The 14,650-nt window shown below is 40.4% G+C and overlaps 1 protein-coding gene across 3 annotated transcripts; it reads right to left on the bottom strand.

Annotated features, from left to right (window-relative positions):
- Positions 1-476: 476 nt before the first annotated feature.
- tlk2 (tousled-like kinase 2) lies at positions 477-14,549 on the bottom strand. 3 transcript variants are annotated; one of them, XM_015003465.2, is made up of 21 exons: positions 13,859-14,546; positions 12,801-12,883; positions 11,340-11,417; positions 11,170-11,239; positions 11,045-11,088; positions 10,833-10,931; positions 10,400-10,501; positions 8,155-8,247; positions 7,886-7,996; positions 7,648-7,784; positions 7,358-7,510; positions 7,198-7,264; positions 6,570-6,667; positions 5,704-5,785; positions 5,184-5,275; positions 4,596-4,685; positions 4,336-4,505; positions 3,756-3,894; positions 3,141-3,252; positions 2,911-3,018; positions 477-1,738 (listed from the first exon to the last, which is right to left on the bottom strand). In XM_015003465.2, exons 2-21 carry the CDS (start codon positions 12,879-12,881, stop codon positions 1,565-1,567), a joined length of 2,100 nt encoding a protein of 699 aa, XP_014858951.1. In that variant the 5' UTR covers positions 12,882-12,883; positions 13,859-14,546; the 3' UTR covers positions 477-1,564. The 3 variants fall into 3 exon arrangements, with proteins under 3 accessions (XP_014858951.1, XP_014858949.1, XP_014858952.1); XM_015003463.2 differs by having other exon boundaries at positions 7,198-7,510; positions 13,859-14,549; XM_015003466.2 differs by lacking the exon at positions 10,833-10,931 and having other exon boundaries at positions 7,198-7,510; positions 13,859-14,547.
- Positions 14,550-14,650: the final 101 nt, after the last annotated feature.

Genomic DNA, 14,650 nt, shown 5'->3' with positions numbered 1-14,650 from the left:
CACAATATTATTGATAAAAAACTGCATTTCTATGCTGGCATAGACTGGTTACAACTAATCTAAGCTTTATTTCTGTACTAAGAGCTGCTTAATGAGCAGACATAATGAAGGTGACATGACTGAAATCCACAGCTATGGCCTCCAATTTAAAGTTTTTCCATTATAATGAATCATGAAATTAAAACTCACTGAAGGTTACGTTTTAATATGCTGATCTTTAGATTCACAGGATCAATATTTGCACCAGACTTATGCTCTCGACAGCAATCAATCTTTTTTTTTTTTACCCATTTGACTGCAAAATTATAGAAATTAACAGATGAAAGCTTTAGTCCAACATGATTCATTTATCTGAAATGCTCCTATTTTATTTATTCAAGCTGACTATATTGAAATTATGAGAACTGAAGAGAAATAAGCGAATAAACAGAAACTCTGAGAGGGAAACAGAATCACAAAGAACAGAACAACAAGCACAGTTTAACCAATAGTATTTAATGGTTTATGCAACTGTTTGCTAAGGCCCAATCTCCCCCCAACAGTACTATTAGATAAACCAGTCCCTTGCATTTTATTGGCCAAAAATAAATTCAAACATACCTAAATAAATATGTGTTTATGAAAAAAAAAAAAAAAAAAAAGGGAGCACAGAGGCAGGGGGTTGTGGGTTGCCCAAAACAGTAACAATTCTAATTAAAGGCAACATGAAAACAACTGTTTTCTTCATGAACTAAATTACATGAACAGATCTTTTCCGTAAAAATTGGGTCAATCCTCAAGCAGCTTCCGCTCCATGTCAAGTAGCACAGCTCTAAAACCATTCGTTATAAAAACAGGTGGAACACTGCCACCAGCTGGAAGTTAAAAGCTTTGGTCACAGGAGTTTGACTAGATGTGAGGGACGGCTTCGTCGTCCCTCGTGGAGAAACTACGCGGGTCTGAATTTAAACAGAATCAGGCGCCGCGGCGCCGTTGAGGGTTCCAAACAGTAACGGCCCAGACTGGCTCGCTCGCTCGTTTTAGCTTCAGGGAGATAAGAGCAAACAAAATGTTCATGTTTGTGAGGTTCTGACTACCTTGGACCAGAGAGGCTCATGCACGGATGCGCGTGTGTGTGTGTGTGTGTGTGTATGTGTGAGAGAGTATATGACAATGAGGCCTTCTGCAGTCCGTTCCATCTGGCCGAGCTGAAGCGGTTCAATACGTGGTTTTATTTTCTCTTTTTAAGCAGAAAAAGGAACATCAGAAACACGAAACTCACTTTTCACCAAGACAGTGCCGAAAACCCGACCCTTCGCAGCGCGAGTCATCCAGGGCTTTGACCCCCGGAACAATGCCAGGACGGGTGGGCTGGGGTGGATGGACATCGGAGGGTTGTGGGGGTGGAGGGGAGCGGGGGGTGACAGTATCCGTTCCCAACCCCTCCTTGACTTCTCACCCACCCCATGCTGCCATCCGACCAGTTTCCCTCCAACTCTCCATGGCAAGGTGAGATGCTGTTAGAACGGGGGAGCCGTCCCCCGTCCAATCGAATGATCCGGTCAATCGTTTAAGGGGCATGAGCTCAGTTTGAGGCGCTGCTGTTGGAGGAACTGGATGTGGAGGCCACGGCCGTGCCAGAGCTGCCCGAGGAAGCCACTGATTTGCGGATGTGGGGCATTAGAAAGGGGTCGCTGGCCAGCTGGTGAACATCGATGCGGTCCTCCTTACGGTAGACCAGACAGCGCCTTATAAAGGCCTGAAGAAAAACACCATAAGAGGGTGGGAATAATGGTCAAGTATGGCTGGACAATTAATATATACAGTCACAAGACACAAATGATCAATATAAATAGATAGTATGTCTGAGATCAGAGGTTAGTAGAGAACCCAAAAATTGTATTTCAGTAAGAGCAACACTACTTCAACATATTTTTACCCAGGTAAAGGTAAAACGTAGCCATCCAAGAAATGACTCATGTAAGAATAAAAAAGTATTTGATAAGAAGTTGACTCAAGTACAGAGTAACTGATCAAATGATCAATCATTTAATATTTAGAAATTACATAATCAGACAGACCAAAATATAAAATTAAATGGAAATTTTGGTATTTTAGGAACCAAAATGAAAATAATTTGCATAACTAACAAAAAACAAAAAAAACAAAATCAGGCAAAACAACATTTTTCCAAATCAGTTTCTTTCAATATAAAACATTAACAAAAACTGCCGGTGTGTGAATTTTTGATTAAAACAAGTTTGTTTTTCATTCAGTGGGTAGAGAACCCAGAAATTTTACTCAAATAAAAGTGGCATTACTCCATCATACATTTGCTCAAGTAAAAGTAAAAAGTACAGAGTAGTAAATACTCTTAAAAGTACTTTTTCCTCAAAAAAGTTACTCAAGTACTGAGTAAATGCAATCAGTTACTACTCAACTCTGAGTCAAATAATTGCACTGAACTCCAAACCAGAACCGCAAAGCATTCTGGGGGAAGGAAAGGCTTTGCTGATAAACCTCTCACAGCTAGCCAAGGAAGGTTGGTGGAATCAACTAACTAACTAACTCACTAACTCACTCACTCTTTGGTTACCTAGCAACTCACTCACTCTTTGGTTACCTAGCAACAATCTCTAAAGTAACTTGCGCAGCAGCAGTTATAGGTTTTGCCACTGTGCCTCATAACTGCTTAAAAATAAAGAACAATGGTAGTATTTCAGATATTTAAAACAAAAAATTCTAATAAATAATTATCAATATTGACTGATATAGAAACCTTAAAACGCAATACGATTTTTTAGCTATATTGTACAGGTAAAAATAGCCCAAAATTTATGTAATATATATTTTAAAAAAAGGATAAAACTTTTTAAACTGTAAAAAAGAAACTCTTGGTTGTGGCTTTGGTGATGCTATGAAAATAAATACCTTGGCTTCAGGTGAGACTACAGGTTTTGGGGGGAACTGAACTTCTGTGGCCTTCAGGATCGTGTTCTCCTGCAGGATGTCCTGCTGAGACTGGTTGTGACCAAAAGGCTACGGCGGAAAAGGTCAAAAAGAAAAAAAAAAAAAAGGTGTTGGCATAAAGTCGAAATCATAACCGAACTCAAAAACTGAACTCGACACCAACAGACTTCTCGTCTTACTGCGACTCCTACCTTACGGCCGTATAAACACTGGTAGAAAATGACACCCACGGACCAAACGTCGACTTTATTGGAGATTTTCGGTGGCTCCTTGCCAACCACAAAACACTCTGGGGGCAGATACCTGGAGATGAAAGAGGAATTCATTTCTATGTGCGTAAATTTCACAAAACACACACCTGCAACCATTTTTCTATTTCAAAAAACTTGTCGTGGCTTGTCGTAGTAAACGTCTACACGTGATTCTCGACAACTAAAATATAATAGAAAAGTTTAATTATTTCGGTAACTGAATTTAATTCTGTTAATTTTGATGTTTATGGTTCAAAGCTAACACAAAATACAGTTTTATTTTTTCTTCAGCATATCACAAGACCATAAAAAAAAAAAAATTAAAACGTAAATGTTTTGGTCTAAATAATCGCAAGAAAGACTGCAGAGTTGAAAGTTCAGCAAATTTTAATAACACTCCCAACTAGTAGGGTAAACCACAAATTGTCATTGCCACAGCGCTGTAATCCAAGAACAATACCGTAATCCAAGAGTTGAGTGGAAGGAAAAAGTGTGGTAGAAAAGTCACTGAAGAGTTGGTGACCCCCAGTGTGTCGGTCTGGGAACCAGTCTTACCAGTATGTTCCCGCTCCCTGTGAGGTCAGCTCCATCCCATCTACAGAGTTGTAGCTGTCGTCATCCATTATCTTCGAAAGGCCGAAATCTGTTATCTTAATCTCACCACAGGCAGTGCCATTCACAAGCAGGATATTACCTAAGAAGGGGAAAAAAAACAAAACAAAACAAAAAAACCCTGACATGAGTTGACAATTTTTTTTAAACTTCGTCATCTCACTATAGACGACGCACTTGGGCGCTATTTAGCCTCGTCTCTTAAAAAAAAGCCAGTGAAGGAGTTATGCTGTAATTAAAATTTAGTCCATCTATATAGTTGGATTTGTTTAGATAGGTTTGACTTTATAAAAATGAAATTAATCGACAGTCCAGAATTTTATTTTTTTTTACAATCTGAATAGTTAGGTAATGTTGAATCTTAAAAAGAAAAAAGGTCACAAGTCAAAAACTGCCTCGACATAAACAGACTTCTCATCTTAGTGCGACTCCTAGCAATTTAGTTTTATAGATGTGTTTCTATTCCAAACATGTGCCTCAAAATTAAAACTAGCAGAAAAAGGTAACGAAGGTGAAGACTGACCGGGTTTAAGGTCGTAGTGGATAATGGGAGGTCTAATTTCGTTGAGGTACTTGAGGGCGTTGACGATCTGCATGATGATGGAGCGTCCCTCCTTCTCCGACATCAGCTTGTGCTGCTTCAGGTAGAAGTCCAGGTCGTTGCCCTCGCAGTACTCCAGCACCGTGCAGAACCTGCTCAGACAGAGTCAGCGGGACGTCGGCGACTTTCATAGCTGGACGAAAGAAAAATTCAACAGTTGCACGCCTGCTCCAGTGACTTACGAGTCAGTGTCAAGTGAAAAGTAGTCGTAGAGTTTAACTATCCGTGGGTGATCCAGCTCTTTATGGATTCTATATTCTCTGCACGCATGTCTGGAAAAAACACAACAGCAAAAAACAAAAACACAATGTCTTTTGTTATTATCTAATAAAAAGGCTTCTTAGACATTTTCACATAAAAAGGATTCCATACATTTCCAGGAGGAACTTTCCAAAGTTCTTTTTTTTTTACATTCATTGTTACCAATTTAAAAAAATACAGTGAATCTGTAACAGGATACTTCTATTTATGGCAGAATACATAAAATTGAAAAAAAGAAGAAAGGAGGAAATCAAGAAAGAAAGAATGGAAAAAAAAATAAAGGAAACAAGAAAGGACACATAGCAGCAAGTAAAGATTTAGACAAAATAAAGCTAAAAACTATAAATGTCTTTCATGCTCTTAATCTCCTTTTCCATACTTATCCGGACGTGAGAAACACTCAAATTCACTTCACTACATTTCCATATTTTTTCATGTCTGCATTGGTCCTCTGAATGCATGGTTTATTACCATGAAAAAAATGTTACAGGAATGATTCAAACACTCACTTGTGATAATTTTCCTTCTTCTCATCCCTCCAGTTCTTGTTTAACTGGTGGATTTTAACGGCAACGTACCTTTGCTCTGTTAAATCAAAGGCCTGAATAAAAAAAGAAATAAATAAAGAAATCCCCAGTTAGATAGAAAGTACATATGGCTTTGTTTTTGCTTTAGCTGCACCAAGACTCTTGCCTCACGTTAAAATGGCTGCGTTCATTAATCATTTTAACTGTCCCGACAGCAGATTCCTGGAACCCTGACATTTTGGCACAGCGATTAACCTCAAAACAGTAACTTCAACCTAAAGTAATACCAACTACAGCACGCACAGCAGACACAGTTTAACATCACAATGTGAACTGCTCTGATTTTATAAAGCAGCATAGGACAAACAGGATCATTTTGTTACTTTTTCAGCCTGTAAAAACTATTAAATAAAGGCAAAACAGGAACACAATGCAGTTCAACAACAGACTGGCTGGCTGATTGTTCCTCTTGTAGCTTAGGAAAAGAAATGTTTTGTCTCACCTTGTAAACTTCACTGAAACCTCCTCGCCCGAGCAAATGGAGTAGCAGGTATCTGTCATTTAGCGTAGGATGATCTTTGAATCTAGCAAGAGGAGGAAATGATAGGTGTAGCGTAAAAAAAAATGAAGGAATTAAATTAATCTCAATTTTAGAGGTGAAACACACTTAATCCATATTGCAAAGAGGGAACAATGATTATTTCCTCAGGATCAAGTTGGTTTGGATCATTTTTCCTTAAATGAAATCATTATTTGAAAACTGGAGTTTGCATTTCAAGTTATCTTGATATTAAATTTACTTATGTCTCAATATTTAAAATAAATCTTTAAGGGGTCATTTTCTCTAGCACTGTAAAAAGTAGTAAAAAAAGCCTTTTTCATTAATGTAAATTCATATTAAAAAGCCTGTTTAAAAATGCCAAATACAAAAATGAATCTGGATTAAACAAGAACAAAAAAAAGAGTCAAGTTCAACCAAAAGTGCAACTTTAGAGGAAAATATTATTTGTAATTAATATCTGTACATTTTTTTATGAGCTTGTTTAAATGTTATTCCTTTACATATTAACATGATCAATACAATTACCAGTAGTGATTATTTACGGGCGATACCCTGGGATCATGTGAGTGAGCTTCATGAACGAAACACCAAGCATCAACAGAATGTTAGGAGAAAACGTCCTGAGCTTTGATAAAGATTTTAAGAACATTTTTATCAAAATTATTAGCATATATACAGATTATTTGGCTAAATATCTAAGCTTTGTCTAATCCTGTCAAAGCTGAATAATACTGTAATTGCATCTTGGATAAAAAAAAACAAAAAAACAAAGATTTTGTGACCCATGTCTGAAAAAGAAATCTTACTGGGAATTATCTTCATTGTGGATCCTTTTGAGCTCACGTATGTGAAGGTTTCTCACTCGCTCCAACCTCTCCAGCTCTGCCTGGATCTCAGCTTCCTCCTGCAAATACAAACAAGAAATCCCCCCCAAAAAATTACCGAGTGAGAAAATTATTAAAATATCACAATAAAACTTGATGCGGTTGCTGAACAATAAATTGTCCCAGAAATTATTGCGATAAATGATAATATTGTCAGTTTGAAACAACTTTTAACTAATATGATAATGGCATAGTAATGTAAGCACACCCACTCCAAGATCAAAACACCTTTAACTGGAACTGGAGAAATGTTTTAAATACTCTAAACAAAACAAATCAACACAATTAAAATGGATTATGAATCTCTAACCAACACTGCATTTCAAAAAGTAATAATCATTCAGCTTAGAGAAAACAAGCAAAAGTGGCAGGTAGCACAAGCAAAATGTTTCTCAAAATGGCGGCTTTTCAACAATTTTAAAGGGGAGCATCTCTTCAACAACTTGTCCAAATGGAAGGGATGGACATTTTAATTCATCAGGCGATTAATTGATTTATTGCTTATTATAGCAGGCTTAGAAGGGATTTAAAACAACACATCATGCGTTACCTTTTTAAGGTACCCTAATCTTAATTTAAAGATTTCTTCTTGCTCGTGGTACTCCGCCTGCGATAACCTGGGAGAAGACAGAACAAACCTCAGCGCACCGTCAAACATGTCGACGCGTTTCGAACGTCGAGGAGAAGAAGAGCAAGAAAAAGTGCTGTACGTTTCGCTTTCTGTCCCATTGGTCTTGCTTTTGCGTTTGTTTTGCTCCAGGCTCGGCGGCGGAGTCTGGGCCATGGAAGGCGGCTTGCGTTTGGCTAGGAGCTTTCTCTGCCTCTCGATGTCCTCCCGCTGAGAGTTGATCCTCTCTTGTTGTCTGGAATGCACATCGTTAAACAACTGCATCTTAATTCTCACAACTAAACGCGCAGTAGCAAGTTTAAGAGTTAGTTTTGATTCTCTTTTCAAGTTAAAACAACAAAATAAGAGCAAAGTTTGTGTTCATCTACTCACTTGATAAGGTTTTGGAACGCATATCCGTCTGTCCACTGCTCAGTGAAGGATGCGCCGTGTCTTACTGTAGTGAAATGGCCCAATCGAAGTCTATCCTGCATACTTTTATCCCGGCAAGCCATTTTCTCCTGCTTGGACTGAGCGGCAGAGAAAAACACGAACCAAACATCACCGATCAGCTTCCCCCTAAGAGCAACGTTCCAACCCCCCTCGCCCCCAGCTCTCGTCAATTTCATACTTTTTCAATCAGCAGCTTCTTGGACATGGTCACACACTTGTTTAAGCGTTCCTTGTATCGTTCCAGCATCCTCTGCTGCTCATCGATTTGCCTTCTGAGTTCACAGTTCGCCTGGAACATAACGCACAGAGAGGCAGGCGGGAAATAAGCAAGGTGAAAAGGATTATTACAGTTCATCACAAATGCAGAGAATCGACACGTGCGTGAGTGGGAAAACCTTCACAGAGAGCGAGCAAAGTGGCACGGATGAAGTGTAATGAGATTAGTACCCGCAGCAAATCGTCTATTCGGCCCTCCTTCTTCTCCAGGTCAGAGTTCTTGCTGTTCTCCAGGGCTGTTAGTTTCTCTAAAGTAAGGTCGGACTAAGGAGCACAAAAGCCGTCGTTAATGGTGGGTTCATTCTTAGTAACTCCAAATGTTACAGTTTATAGTTGTAATCATTAATGTACAGCTCTTCCACATCTTGTTAATGACTTCAAGTACATTCGATTACATTTCATTACGTGGATCAACATAAAGTAGCAAAAATTGTGAAAATGTAGGAAATGATACATGGTTTTCAAAGTGTTTGGCCCGTAACTAAAAAGCCTGCATATCCACCCCCCTCGAATCAAATGCGCTTAAATAAAATCTGCCTGCAGGATTCACCTGATTTGAGGCTTGAGCCTCAAAGGTCTGCAGCATTAATGAACAAACAGAATCATAAAGTCCAAGCGACACAGCAGACACGTCAGAGATTAAGTTGCGCAAAAGTTTAAAGCAAGGTTAGGTCATGAAATTATATCAAATAGTTTTTGGACACTGCATAGGCAGAGTCAAATTTAAGATGTCTAAGACCTTTCTATGCCACCTTGAAAGAAATCTAAGACTGAAAAAACAAAAACAAACTATAAATATAGGGCAAGGCTTCTATGGGTTGAGTCTGTATCCAGATTAATCAGCCAACTGGTGATATATTTAGAATTACCCATAATAGATGCAAAAAAGCTAGCTAGCTAGCTAGCTAGATAGATAGCTTGTAAAGATATATTAGCAGCTAGTTAGCCTCAATCACCTTGAGTCACACAACACAATGAAGATGTTTACATGTGAATCAAAAGCAATAATAATAAAAACTACATACAAGATGGTTTACTCCTGCCATGTCAAAATTTAAGACTAGCAATTAGTGTTTTTAAGGTCAACTTACTTTTTTTTTTAAATACGTGGTCGACCGACTAACTGAACAGCCATGACAGCATTAAGCAGAAAACCACCAAGAAGCCCACAGTCACAATGGAGGAGCTGCAGACTTCTACAGCTCAGCTGGGAGAATCAACAGCTATTAGTCATCCACAAACTCCTAATGCTAGAATGACAAGTAGTGAGCCTTTGAAAGTCATAAGCTGCATTCACAGTCTGCCACAAGCCATGCAGGGACAAAGCAGACATGTGAAAGGTAGGGGCTCTGGCCAGAAGTGACCATAATGTAGCCATTTTTAGCCTATGAGCAAAGCGCTATGTTTAGCAGAATGCCAAAGCTGAATGTCAAACATGTTTTGCATATTGAAAAACCTGGTGGTGGCAGCATCATGCTTTGAGGGAGGGTTTTTTTTCAGCATGGACAGGAGTTGAGGGAAAAACAGACGGAGTAAAACACAAGGCAATCCTGGGGGGAAACCCCTATAGGGATGGCAAAATACATGAGATACAATTTAATTTAATTCAAAAATACTTGATTGATTCCAACGAAAAAATAAATAATTTGGGTTGATGGTTCATCTTTAAACAAGAGAAAAAAATTTCAAGTTTGAAACAAATCTCCCATTTACGCAAAGATTTTCATAGATTCATCTGTTTCAATTTTACCATCCAGACATTTGGGAACAAAATGTTCCCCAAGTTGGGATTCATAATCTCTATTGCCACAAATCCTGAGCCGAAGATCCTTAAAACCACTTACCAAAATGTAAATCATTTTGTAATCAGTTATACCATCATTTAAAAAAGAATCTTCCAAAATATCAATAATTTGTTGAGGAATCCAAGCTGAACCCATTTGACCCCACCGTGGGACAAATTTTCCATCAAATGAAATTCTCACATTGGAATGGTTTTGCTCAAAAAAAAAAAAAAAAAAAATCCAGTTTCCAGATGTGCAAAGCTGATAAGAGACATACTTCAACAAACTTGAACCTGCAGCTGCAGCAAGAGACGCTTCTAGAAAGCACAGAGACAGCAAGAAGTGTACAGATGCAAGCCGCACTTATCAGATTTTCATTTGGGAAACATGAGATGAATACCACGTATAATTTCCCAGACTTCACAATTATGCGTTATTTTATGAGATTCTGTCGCACAAGTTTCCAACAAATGCAATGAAGTTTTGCTGTTGGGCGACAAAATGTGAAAAAAAATAAATAAATTTAGACGCGAGTATATTCACTGTTTATGCCAACCATGCGAATTCTCGTAAACTACAATCAAGTTAATTACACAAACAGGTAGTTAGCATCCAATTAGTGTGTGATGTACCTGTGTAGTTTTGTGGAGCATGTGAAGGACGACGGGCTTCATCGCACATGTGGAGAGCTCCGTGTTGACAGAGCTGATGGACGAAGGGCTTCCTTGCTGCACCTGGGAGGAAGAAACATTGTTCAATGAAGACGTTTCACTTTTGCTGTGAAAGGAAAACAAAACGCCCTCACTTTAATAATTCATCAGGATTTGGTGGGATACGTCACCACGAAGCATATCACAATGTATGCCTTTTTTAGTAGGACATTTTAAATCAATCATCTATTTAATGACCACTAGAACATGTGAACACACATCTGATTCCTCTCACTCGTGAGCAGACCTCACCCGCTGGTGTTAGTAACAAGCATGGAATAAAGAGAATGAAGAGAAAGAGCGTTGTGGAATAAAAAAAGGCAAGAAAAACACCACAGAGCCAAACAACGCTCACCGTGACGGGAGGGTTGGACAGAGAGTGTTGTGGGGAAGAGCGGACCACTGGTGGAATTCCCCTAGCAGGGCTGGTACCAGGACCGCTACCTCCCGCAAACTGACACGCGGGGAAAAGAAGAAAGAAGATAAATGGAAAGGCGAGTGAAGACGGGGTTAGAATGAAGGAACGAAAAGTTATACGGGTGAATCCAATGCGACAGGAGCACTCACCTCAAAATAATCGCTAATTTTAAGCCCCCTCGCTCCTGCTTTGCCTACAAGAAGAGAAGAGGAGGGCTCAATAAAAGGGAACGTGTAAGAAATGATGAAAGGGTCGTAAGTGGGGATTACTGTACCTTGGCTGCTGTCAAAGTGGTCCGCTTTGCGTTTTCTGACTCTCTGCTCGTTCGCCTTTTTCTCTGGAGTCTGTAAAGAAAGCAGCATAAACACACCGTGTGTGTGTGAGGTGGGGTAAAAGGAAGGGTCCAACACAAATAAATCCAGTCAATATGCAAGAGAGACTAACCTCCAGCTCTTTGTCACTAAGTGAACCCAAGCTGCACAGACTCTGATTGGATGATTCATTCTGACTCTGACCTGAGCCCTGTTGACAATAAAAAAAAGAAAAAAAAAGAAGAAAGGAAGGACTTAAATGCACACAAAAAATGTTCGACGTATGTCCATGTGTTACTACTTTCAACAAGTGGGAACTTGTGGGAAAAGGAAGACAAACACATACGGTGAAAACGCTGAAAGACAAGAACGGTGATGGAGAGGTTTGGCTACACGCAATCACCATAAAATCCCAAATGTGCGGAGACCTGCATCGGTACTAACGCCGGTTCCCTAGGTGATGCCTGTCAATCAAATGATTCACATCAGAATTCAGCAGGCGCTGTCCAATCAGAGCGAGACACTTAGTCATTCTGAGCACACTAGAGCTCCCTCGCTGAACCCTCCTAAAATGGCTGAACATTAGGCAAGCTGCTGGGGATCCATTCCTCGCTCCATCTGCCACCTTTACAAAATGTCATCCATGTTTCCTCCTTCTCCTCCTCACCGCATTTTCAAATCACTATCTCTCTTTTTTTTTTTTTTTTACTATAAAGGCAATCATCAAAAGATGCTTTTTTAAAAAAATCTAAATAAAACAAGTAAAAAAAGAAAACTATTGTGGCTGTTTGTTCATGCATTCAGCAGACACTGTACGCCACATCTGCCTGTTTATCAAAAGACGTTTGATCCCTTTGTCCTTAACTTTTCTGCTGACTCAGTGCTTTACACAAAGAACGGCAGCGCCATCGAGCTATTCAAGGTCGAGGAGGAAGAGATAAGCCACCCTGTGACACTGAAGAAGCTATCGGACCACCAAACCATACGTCTTCACTCTCACCCATGTAGTAGAGGGCGACTGTGGCATGATGCCTTAGCAGGCGTCGCCATTTTCTCTGCGGCAGCAGCCATGCCATGCTCTGAGCTCAGCTCTGCCTATGGTTGGCACAGGGCCTGCTCTTGGCACCAACTCCGGCTCCCTAACTGTTCCAAGATCACCTTCTTCTAAGACTGACAGCTCCATCTACGTAGCGAGGGTGTGGGGAGGAAAAGAAGAAGAAAAAAAGCCACCTCTCATTCTACCTGGTCAAAAACTATTTCCGCATTCTTCCTCTGCCCCCTACCAACCCAGTCAATGTCTGCGGCCTTGTTGGCAGAGGCAGCCGCTCGCATATACAGCCGCTACATCACAAGCCAGGGAGCGATGCCATGTCAAAGCCGCCAAAAAACACAGACATGGGCTCAAGCTTCTCCGGAGACAAAGAAAAGGCAGGAGCCCAAGCTTGTTTGGGCTACAAAAATGTAATAAAAACAAAAAAAAAAAAATCAGACTGATAATGGCGGTAAAGTAAAACAATAACACATAATCATATAAATCTGTGACTAGAGAAGCATTTCCCCAGCTCAACCTTTGTGACATCTGGTGCATACGAACCTTACTCACTCCAACCCCCGTAAAGCGAGCCTCCAACAGCTCCTGTCGCCGGGGGTCCAGGCTGTGCAGTTCTTCCATCATGGCTGTGGAGACAAGAGCACAAATTAAGGAAGGCATTCAAGAGCCGGGAATATTCAGATGGAAGAAGGGTGACAGTTTCAAAAGACACTGGTTGTGATGAGTCATGGCTGTGTTTAGCTATATGGATGTGGAAAATTCCTGTTCTGAGTCATCAATAAGTTTGACAATGTTTGATATTTATATCCATGAAGGAAAAGCCACTTAACTGCTGTTCAGCAAGACACCAAGAGTACATAGAGCACAACTATAAACAAATACTGATATTTCACATGCATCACAGACGAAGGCCAGATGTGTAAAGTCACTGCCTGGAAATTTATGGAATCACTTGATAACGCCTTGACATGACAGGCCTAAGTTTCATGGCGCTGTTATAAAAGGTCAGCAATGGAGGGACTGCCAAGGAACACTCACAGCAATGGGGAAAAAGCCACAAAGGACAATAAGTGGCCAGTTTGCTGACCGGTGCGAAGGTTTAAAATTACACGCCCAGAACTGGCTGCTATGTGTCTGTTACCTACAGTTTGCATCTATAAGTAAATATATTTAAGGTATGGATTCTATAAGTAAATAGTAAAAATCTTTGTTTACGTGCAACAAAATAAGTAAAGTATTAATTTTGAGCACAATTAGTGAAATATCGGTTAGCTAACTTTAGGCAAACGAGTGAAGAAGCTACCGATGCTGACCATCAGTTAGCAATCTAAGCGGCTAACAGTTAGCTAATGATGTTTAGATTGAATTTCTTTAAAAGGGTAAACCTAAGCAAGAAAATAACGTTTTGACAAATTCTCATCCAAGTATACTTAAAACACAAAGCCATTTCTTTCCCCAAATACTGACCGTTAGGCGTTAGGTTTCCAATGGGTTAGGGTTATCCTTAAAATAAGCATCATCTGCCACGACATCTGGGCTCACTGGAGCAAAACATCCTTCAAACGAAAATCTTTTGTCTGAAAGCCCGTTCAGATACTCACTGTAGTTAAGATTTTCTCAGTTTTCTGGGGCTCTTGTCGCTGAAACCGTCTGCGTTGTCTCACCGGTGCTCGGCAGACCCTCCCAGACTAGGCCGCATCCAAAGCCACGTCCCTCGCGTGCTGGTTGTTGACGATCGAGACGCGGACGCCCGCTGAGCAGCTTCAGGTAGACCACGGAGGATTCCGGCGGAGGCCTCGACAAAACTCCGGGTCTCCCAAACCCGCCTTTCTGCGCTCCTTAAGCGGGGATCCCCATCATGTCCCTCGCTCCGAGGGTCATACCGCACTGTGGTCTGGTGTATCTCGCTCCACACAATGGCGACCCTGGAGAATTTGCGCTTTTCGGCAGGTATAAATAATGTCTTTGAGCTAGTGTAGTTACCCCCTATATTTGTCTCCCCCAGTGGTGCGGTGAATTTAGGGTGCTGGCTTTTCAGCTCGATCAAAACAAAGTTCGACACCAGTTTCCTTCCGAGCTGCAAAAAGGATCAAAACGACATCTGTTTTCGGAAGTTGTGCTTTTGGAAGCGTTTCAGTTGAATCCGGATCATTTCGGTTCGGATCTCACGTTTTTGCAATGTAAACAATAATCAGGAAAATCTCATATTTTCTCGTGAGATCGTTCAAGTAGTTTCACCTTCCTTCAGTCCACGCCTGCCCCAAAATCTGTTGTCCGGACCAATAACAAAACCCCCTCCACACAATGAAATTTAGCAGTGCCCACCCCCACACTAGTGATAAATTAATCAGAAACTTCCCATCCTAACAGTGCTGCAGACATAGCATAAAATT

Source organism: Poecilia mexicana, unplaced genomic scaffold (assembly GCF_051168715.1).
Source record: "Poecilia mexicana isolate PSO_F unplaced genomic scaffold, ASM5116871v1 scaffold_8, whole genome shotgun sequence".
Classification (NCBI taxonomy): domain Eukaryota; kingdom Metazoa; phylum Chordata; class Actinopteri; order Cyprinodontiformes; family Poeciliidae; genus Poecilia; species Poecilia mexicana.
The sequence above is the reverse complement of the archived record's forward strand: the minus strand, read 5'-3'. Positions and strand labels throughout refer to the sequence as shown.

Coding starts and splice junctions, on each gene's coding strand:
- tlk2 (XM_015003463.2), bottom strand. CDS start 12,881: ATGATGGAAGAACTGCACAGCCTGGACCCCCGGCGACAGGAGCTGTTG. Junction 11,418..12,800: donor CGGGGGTTGGAGTGAGTAAG/GTTCGTATGCAC, acceptor TATTGTCAACAG/GGCTCAGGTCAGAGTCAGAA. Junction 4,686..5,183: donor AAGAAGGAAAATTATCACAA/GTGAGTGTTTGA, acceptor TGTTTTTTCCAG/ACATGCGTGCAGAGAATATA.